This window comes from Cupressus sempervirens, chromosome 6 (assembly GCF_028749045.1).
Source record: "Cupressus sempervirens isolate cs-2001-9-10 chromosome 6, ASM2874904v1, whole genome shotgun sequence".
In the NCBI taxonomy this organism is placed as follows: domain Eukaryota; kingdom Viridiplantae; phylum Streptophyta; class Pinopsida; order Cupressales; family Cupressaceae; genus Cupressus; species Cupressus sempervirens.
Genome location: NC_143123.1, coordinates 242,419,757 through 242,429,450, shown reverse-complemented (window position 1 = coordinate 242,429,450; position 9,694 = coordinate 242,419,757). Strand labels below are relative to the sequence as shown.

General features: G+C 34.1%; 1 protein-coding gene across 1 annotated transcript; it reads left to right on the top strand.

The window, feature by feature from the left end:
• The first annotated feature begins 6,506 nt into the window (after positions 1-6,506).
• LOC149552152 (abscisic acid receptor PYL12-like) lies at positions 6,507-8,081 on the top strand. The gene has a single exon (XM_089787629.1). It carries the CDS (start codon positions 7,221-7,223, stop codon positions 7,800-7,802), a length of 582 nt encoding a protein of 193 aa, XP_089643755.1. The 5' UTR covers positions 6,507-7,220; the 3' UTR covers positions 7,803-8,081.
• The last annotated feature ends 1,613 nt before the right edge of the window (positions 8,082-9,694 follow it).

Below are 9,694 nucleotides of genomic sequence, written 5' to 3'. Positions count from 1 at the left end.
AAAAGTTTTCATTTAATGTTCTTAGTACATCAACAATAACTTTATCCTTACATGGGAGTCTACCTTGGAATGACCAAAAAGAAGTCTCATTAGAATTCTCAAATTTCTCTCACCTCACCATGGCATTGAATAATGTTGTTCTACTTATCCTTAATGATTTACTTGTTTTTCTTATCATACAACATTTTACCATTTCCTTTCCCATTATGGTTGATGTGAGGACACATCGACTTGTATTAACATCTTTACTATTTTGTTTTGAATGAATGGATTGGTATGCATCAAAGAGATCTCTAACAATGCTTCTTTCACTACTATTTTTAGATGTTCTTAACCCCAAAATTCTCATTGTCTCTCTAAATTTCAACTTTAAAACCATTTCAACAACAAGTTGGCATCTTCCACTTTGATTTAATTTTTCAAAATAGTTAAATTCCAAATCTTTTGAACAATTATTCCACAATTTATTTCTGACATTCTATTGTGCATTGACTTCAAAAATATTTTCATCAATGTCAATTAGAAACTTTGGTTTTCTATGAATTATTCAAGGAGATGTTCATGTATTTTCATGCTCTATATTTTCATTACTTACATTATGTGCATTCGTCATTTCAACTTCAGATGTTGCATTAAGGGCATTAGGTGGCGTAAGTGTATTTATCATAATCATTTTAATTGAGGTATGTTGAACATTTTTGTTTGTCAAATTAGGTGCATTTGTGACATCAATATCAATAGGTATATTTTCATCACTTATATTGGAGGAATTTGATGATGTACCTTTACGTAATCTCCTCATATGCTCCCTTGTTTGTGCTTTTCTTGCCTCTCATTTCTTAAACATTCCTCTCTTTTTCTTTCCCATGATCGTAGATGTAAATTTCCCTAAAAATAATAACATGAACAAAATATACAATAAAATACAAAATTAAATAAATTTGCACCATTGTTTTATGCTTAATTATACAATACAAACATTAACTAACATGTGGACACAGTAAAATAGAACAAATTCAACATTTCCATGCAAATTACCCTATAAATAATAACCTAAACAAAATACACGATCAAATACAAAATTAACATACAATAACCCTATAAATAATCAGGTTATTTCTATCATACTAACCTAGAAGGCTTATGTAAATAGAATGTATTTTGCATTCACTCATTAATAAACTGATCAAGTTTTGTATCATAAAAACTTGATCGGAGTTATTTCTCAAAAAAATGAGATCGGGTTCTTAATTATTGCACTGCATTTTGGCTCGAATAACTGATCAGGTTATTTGAAAACATAAAACTCAATTGGGTTATGGCTTGGAATTAACCTTGGGAGTTGACCCAAAGGCTTGGGAGCTCATTTTCCCTCCAATTTCAATCATTTTGACATTTTTTCATCTTCTAAGATGAATTCTCGTTTTTGCCTTCATCACGTTTCCAAATGATAAAGTGGGTATCTCTGAAATCACCACCATAATCTCACCCATCTTTGCACCTTTATGAATATGTAATTTTTTTTCTTTTTTTTGACAACATTAACATTGTAAACATTAACTTGTTTTACCACTATCTTCATAGTTCTCACAGGTATATGTCTACTTTTTTAATAACTTTTAATATTCTTAAACAAATGCAAAATAAATTACATATTTTTGTTCTACACTATATTTTATACACTTAAAAAAAGCTCTTTTTAAATTATTTTGATGCAAGTTGTGCTTTGCACACAAACAAGTACAATAATTTTAGTATGCGGTAACGTCAATTATTCATTAAAAAAATACCCATTATAAAATTACACAAAAATACACAACTTCCAGATATCACTCTTAATTATCATGTTACCAAAGGAATTTGCAAAATAATGAATATAAATAGGCATTTTATGTTGCACACAAAAACAACTATGTTATGTTTTCTAAAAATATTAGGGACTATTTTTTGTGTGTGTAGGGTTCGACTTACATAATCTTATCAAATTGGTACAAACTCTAGTAGTTTAGAAAGTAGATTAAGAGTACTACAATTTATATTTTTTACATATCTTGTCATTTTGGGTGGATGACCCTCAAAAGTTTTGTCCAAGTTAAGGGTTACCTAATTTTAGGAAAAAGGTGTCCACTTATACCCCCCTTTTTGTACATCATCTTGGTGCACTTACCCTTTAGTCCCACCTAGTTGGATTTGTCTCTCTTTGTATGGCATACCCATGCAATACTCAAAGGCTGTACTAATCTCAACTGGTGACCGATGTACCCATGGCCTAATTGTCGGTCCACAGATTGGAAAATGTAGGATCTGATAGATGTTCTCTGATGAGATATTTCTTTGTCATTAAATTAAACAAAAATAGCCCCCCTAGCATGAAATAAATACTAACATTTTCCTTCAACTTCTACTAAATGACAACCCATATATTGACCATGTGAGTCATTGGTTGAAAGAAGAAGAATTTACCCACTAAGTCCAGATACATTAAGGACACAAATTTGTCTATCATCATATCAAGAATGTAGACTTTTGTATCTTCCTCAAATTGAATGCTATTTCTGGATGAACTCTAAGGCATTGCTAAGAGTTCTATTAACTAGGGTATGCCTTTATCCATGTTTGAGGCACCCCCATCAATCCTTTCACCATCCTTTGTAGAGACCCTAGATAGAGTTTTGGATGTAGTTGACTACTCTCAAGATTCTTTGTACATATATGCAAAACCAAAGGAGTCCAAATACTTTTTTTCCCATTGGGGGAGGGTTCAGTTATAGGGTATAGAGTCCATCCCTGAATCTTCAATCATGTAGAAGAGAGGGTTGGAAATTTTGGGTGGGAGGTTCAAGCGAGAGTTATAGAGCTTGTTCTTGGTGTTAGATTTGAATGTGCAATACTTTAGATACAATTGTTGCTATAGAAGATACAAATAATTGAGATGCCTAATATAAACTATTTATGTCATTTGAGCTTTTAATCAATTTTTATATAATAAATTTGTAATCAATGCTTAAGGACCCTTATACATGATTATATGTAAGTGAATGGTTAAAAATTAATGAGAAATTACATATGGATAAAAAAGAGTGAAAATGTATATCATTTGTGGACATAACTTAGTGTTGTTAAGGTTGTTCTTGAATGCTAATAAATACTATTTTAAAATAAATATTTTAGGATTTTTGTCTACATGACAAGGTGCATCCCTTTCATTGTTGATATTAAACACTCAAAACTATAGTTTTACAACCTTAAGTCACTTATAGAAACATGTTAACATTTATGCATAATATCAACATTCTATTCTATTTGCCAGACACAATATCAAGATATATTTCCTATCCTTGAAGAGTTTATCTCCCCCAAAATATTCTATACTCATGGGCTTGAATTAAAAACAATAAAAACATTGCAAGTATTATTGGAGGATGAAGACATGATAATAAAATTATAGAGGATGCATGGAGAAAATATTCTAAATACTATTGTTTAATTACTTTCATATTAAAAAGTTACATTGCACTAGATTCATAGCAATTAAATTATATGATGAATATTTTGTATTTTTATAGAAACAAAAAAATACATAAATGTATACATCTTTATATGTATATTAAATAAATTACTTATTAAATGCTAATTTTTTAATATAAAATAATCAAATTATAAAAATCAAACTTTTCACCTCACATTAAATGAATTGCAAATTGAAAAAAAAATCATAGTTTGTATAAATAATAATTAAATTACAAGACATTTCTATCTATTTTTATCTTGATAAATCTCTTTGGTCAAAGTTATGTGTCAATGATGTCATATATGAGGACCCCTCTCTATAGTGAATACTCAACAATAATAATTAAAAATGTTGTCTATTAAAATAAAATAAAATATTATTTTAATAGTTCTTGTAGAAACACTCGAGTTCCCTTATTCTATCTTTGTGCATTAATTGGAATATATGCTATAATATTTTGTAGATTTTAAAGAAATAATAAACCCACATTGATGTAGATATCTATGTATTTATATTAGATAGATTACATGTCAAATACTTTTAAATTCTTATAGAAACAACTAAGTTACAAATATCTAACATCTTTATCTTCACGTTAAATAAATTACAAAATAGAAATTTCTTCATATTTATAAAATTGATTGAACTATTAGATATTTTAATCTCTATTTTTTAGGTAAATGCTTTTGACTAAAGTTACGAACCAAAGAATCATAAGTGGGGACTTAATCTCTAATATGAACACTAAACAATAGCATCCCAATAAAAGTTCGAAGCTTGGTGGTAAGTATCACAACACAATGAAGCACTCTAACATTACACTCCAATAGAAATTTGGACTTCAGTTATAAGAATCACACCGCCTTGATATACTCAATAATAACACACAAATAGTAATTTGGACCTCAGTGGCAAAAATCACAACGCAATACTAACACCCTGATATAATTTTTTACATCACCACAATTAATCCATTGGCAAGTGCACTATAGAAAAATATACAAATTTCTCTCTTATCAAATAGTTAATCTCTTAAATGAATTAAAGATTAAAAAAGTTTCTTAAATTTTGTAAAAGTAATTACATTATTCAATATTTTTTATCCTTTTTTTTTTTTTCTGGGTAACTGCTTTTGACTAAATCTATGAACCAATGAGATCATAATTATATCTCAGTAGAAGTATGGATGTTAGTAACAAGAATCACAACACCAAGATACACTCAATGATAACACCCCGATAGAACCTTGGACCTCAGTGGAAAAAATAACATCATGATACAATCAACAACAACATCTAGTAGAAATTTAGATCTTGCTGGCAAGAATCGTAGGAATTCAACAATAACACCCTAATGGAAATTATCACAGCACTATGATCAAACCATCAATCTATATTATTAACCACAATATATCGAAACTATATAAATTTTTCTCTTCTTATTGTTCTAGGAGCAGTTGAATCTCATTAATGAATTACAAATTACAAATTCTAATTTAAAAAAAAAAAATTTTAAAATAAGTTATTAGATAATTTAATCTTTTTTTAGGGCAAAAGCTTTTGACTAAAGCTATGACTTTGATAATATGATCAGACACCTCATCTATAACATGAACACCTAATAATAATACCTTAATAGAAATATGGACCTTGGTGGCAAAAATCACATCACCATCATAGACTCAACAATAATATGATGTTTGAACCTTGGTGGTAAGAAGCACAACACCATGATGCACTCAATAATAAAACCCTAATATAAGTTTAGACCTTGGTGTCATGAATCATAATACCATGATACACTCAATGATAATTACCTGATATGAGTTTAGACCTTAGTGACAAGAATCACAACACTAGGATACATTCAACATTTATAACCCAATAGAAGTCTAGACATTGATGGTAAGAATCACAACACCATGATACATTGACCAACAATACCCAAATAGAAGTTTGGACATTGGTGACAAGAGTAGAAATCATGATACACTCAATGATAACAACCCTATAGATGGAAGTTAAAGGTCTCCCAACACTTATCGATTGCTTAGGGTGTTCTAAACTAAAGTTGATGTACTTAGTCACCCCTGCATGTAGGGGCATCAATACTTTGAATTCCTAGCTATAGAGTGAAAAGATGAATCGATGTATCCAAACAAATCATTCCCATGGTTGGAGGTAGATGCCTTGACCCAACTTGACTTTACCCCTTAAAATAGTAGTGCTCTAGTAGAACTATATTGGGGTGGGCGAATTCTAGCTATAGTTGAAACCTATGAATTCTAGAGTAAGGTAGTTTGGATCTTGATGTCAACAATCACAACACTGTAATACACTCAATAATCACACTACAATAGAAGTTTGGAACTTGGGGCCACTAGAAGTTTGGACCCTTTTGGCAAGAACTCGACAATAACACTCCCAATAAAAGTTTGGACCTTGGTGGCAAGAATCACACCATCACAATACACACCACTCTAATAGAAGTTTAGTCTTTAACATCAAGAACTTGATAATAACACCCCAATAAAAGTTTAAATCTTACTGACAAGAATTATATCACCACAATACACTTGATAGTAACACCCAATAGAACTTTGAGCCTATTGCAACATCATGATATACTTTAATGCCAATGACTATGAGACAAATTATGTGCACCCTATTTAGTGTTAATAGTCTAAATAAGTCATATTATCATTATAAATTGGTACGTTGTGGTGGTGGAGATGGCGCCTACTAACACCCTCAATAGAATTTTAGACATCAAGAACAAGAATCCCAATGTTGTGATCTAACTATCACATCACACTATCATCTCCCGCTATCATTACCTACACTAAACATAGTTTCTCTTCTTAATTAATTCGATACTAGCAGTCCAAAACTCATAAAAAGGCATCTTCTTCACATTATACGGATTACATGTTAAAGTACTTAAAAAGGTCATCTCTCGTGCATATCTTTGTATGCTCATCTAAATTATATAAGCATGTTGGAGAGAGGAGGCATATGCATGGATAGCAATGCATACGCATACATTCATGTATTTTCCCATTTGAACGCGGGACTGACCGATGTAGAAATAACAGCAGTGTGGCGTGCGCAGGGAGGGAGGAAGAGAGAAGAATAGAAATACCTACGCAAGAGGAAGGGAGAAGAGGAGAAATACCTATGGCAATGTTGTGTGTTTTCTTGTGTCGGGTCCGGTAGGAACTTGCAAGGATCTTGTCATGGGCGTGGCGGAACATTTCAATCCAATCTCACTGATTTGATGTACCGAATGTCATTTTGGGATCGACCCACTTCACCAAATCACTCAACCTTACAACCCATCTCATCTCCTCATCCTATTCTCCTCTGGATTTGCCCCGCTGGACGCCGACCATATAACCATCCACTGCCCCAGGAATCCCTTCGCTGCACTGCTGTTATTATTACTAGATCATTTCCTTTCTACTGTTGTTCTTCACGCACTGCAGAAGACGAGGAGGCGCTCCATCTCCATTACCACCTCCACCTCCACCCCTCTCTATTAGTTTGATTGACCCGTCGTTCAGGCAAGAAAAATCCAATATGATGGTCCTGTCTGGGGGGAAACTAAATTCAGGCGATTATATCCGGCAATAAAGAGACCTAAATGTAGGAGACGGTTTGATCCATATTGGTTTGGGGGTAAAGATCAGGGAGTGGTATTGAGATCTGAGATGAAGCAGAGCGGTGGAATGATACCAGCAGGAATGAAGGAAGAAGAGTATGAGTACATTGGAGAAGTGATTGGGCGGTATCACAAGCACGAAACAGAGGGCGATCAGTGCTCTTCCATGGTGGTTCAACGCATCAATGCGCCGGTGAATGTGGTCTGGTCCGTTGTGCGCCGATTCGACAAGCCCCAAACATATAAGCATTTCATCCGCAGCTGTGCCATGAAGGGGGACGGGCAGGTGGGCAGCATAAGAGAAGTGAGCGTTGTCTCCGGGCTGCCCGCTTCCAACAGCACGGAGCGCCTTGAGATCTTGGATGAGGAGAGCCACATCATCAGCTTCAGCGTGCTTGGCGGCGAGCACAGGCTCAAGAATTACAAATCAGTCACCACTTTGAACGAGGTGGTGTCGGAGGAAGATGATGGGAGGCGGTGGACGCTTGTTCTTGAATCTTATGTGGTGGATGTGCCAGAGGGCAACACTAAGGAGGACACATGTATGTTTGCAGATACCGTTGTCCGCTGCAATTTGCAATCCTTGGCTCACTTGTCTGAGCATCTTTCCCTACAGCAGCAACAGGATTAATCAAAACATGGTGGATACAGGACCGCATACAACATGATTAATCAAAACATGGTGGATACTGGACCGCATACCTTAGTTTGGGAGTCTCAGGAGGCCTCTACTTTTATAAAGGGGTAGCTATTTTAAAATTTCTTATACTTTCTATGACCTGCTCTGCTGCTAGGCTGCGAAACATTCCCTTAGTTTCTTTTGATTGTAAGCTCAGTTTCATCTAAGAAATGAAAAAAACTTGCACAATATTGAGCTCCTCTTTCGAAAATGAATAGAGGGCTTTCTTTATCTGTTGTGTTATCTGTATCTTCTTGCATTCGTTGAGAGTGGATAAGTTCATGTTTAATCATGATTGCCCGTGATTAAGTTATGTCTATCTTTTATGTTCAATGACCATTATAGTTACATAGAACAGAGGAGGTTTACGGTGATGTTATTCTATAATCTGTTAATGTATGAGGACCTTATGGAGATGCAAGGTAAATTTAATGGGACTACAATATGAAGCTGATCCATTTGCTTCCCAATTCTGGGAGCATGGTGACCTCTGCCGTAACTTTGTGCAGCAATCGATAGTCCAACTAATTTGTTGCTTATGTTTTATGAAATTTGAATTACATTCTTGGAGGTCTCAATGCAGCAACTGCTACTCTGTATCGATTCAGTGATTGTTTTTGGCAATGGGATAAAAGTTTCAAGAGTAAATGCTATGAATTGTGCTCGGTATTGAACTGTCTTAGTAGTTTTGATTTGATGTTGTTTTATTCACAATCTTGGTCATTATTTAAGAGAGATTACTTTTAATGCCCGCATTTGATCCATTCTACAGAATGGGATTATAGTCAGCATTTTTTGAATTTGAAATAAGACAGAGCTGGGTCATATCTCAAAGTTTGCCAAATGTTTAGATGGTATCGAATTTTTCTTTAAAAATTGTTTACTCTGTTGATGTAGTGTGTACTTAGTGACTTGGAAGCCAGATACGAGGGATTTCCATGTCCCTTGCATCCGGCGAGATATGACTTGTCTCACATAGGTTCAAGCTGGTGTAAGCTTCCTTGCCTTGATTGCCAAAAGATGGTTGTGGCCAGGTAAATTTTTCATTTAATCTTATGGAAGTGTGTCTAACAAGTGCTGCCTTTTGCTTTCATTAGCTTTCAGAGAAGACCGTTGGTGCCCTCATTGTTGGTGGACTGTTGATCTCTGGCCGGAAATGATAGCTTTTTAATCTAAGCAAGCACTTTTTATCCTTCTTTAGTGAAGGAGAGGAAGAAGAGGGACCATATGCTTCTTTTAGAATGAGTTAAAGAGGTTGGGGTTCTAACTTAGCAACAAGCAAGGCAAAGTTGACCTTTGAAGCTCATCCTCTACTGAGTGAGCAATTTTTTTCGGTCCTGTCTTCGTTGTGGCTGATTTTCGTCTGGAACCCTGCCATGTTTTTCGTGCTTCTAGTTGTGTAATTGTGGGGCAGTTCTCTGATGCCCCTTCGTTGAAGCCTATGTGATGCATGGAAATTTCAAAATTTCAGATGGTTTTACGTGAGACTGATTTGAATCTAGGGGTGTGACCTTAAAACATTGATACTAACAAATCTCATACCGCTGTATCCAGAAAATACTACTGCGTATGATCTAAATCTGTTTAAACCAGAATCTCACAGCCTGAATCAACAAGGAGTGTGTGTGACAAGCAAAGGAGCGTAGAGTCTTGCAAATAAGTTCTTTTTTAATATGAATTTTATAAACATTCGTGATTTCTCATGATTTTCTCTCTTTTATCTTGATGATGAATATATTCTGAAAAATTGATGCAAAAATAATCATACAATCAAATTCAACATAAAATTTAATAGTCTGATTTCCTGAAGCAAGTTACAAAGACATGCATGGACAAGAAACTGA

Excerpts from the sequence above, each read along its gene's own strand:
- LOC149552152 (XM_089787629.1), top strand. The coding sequence starts at position 7,221 with ATGAAGCAGAGCGGTGGAATGATACCAGCAGGAATGAAGGAAGAAGAG.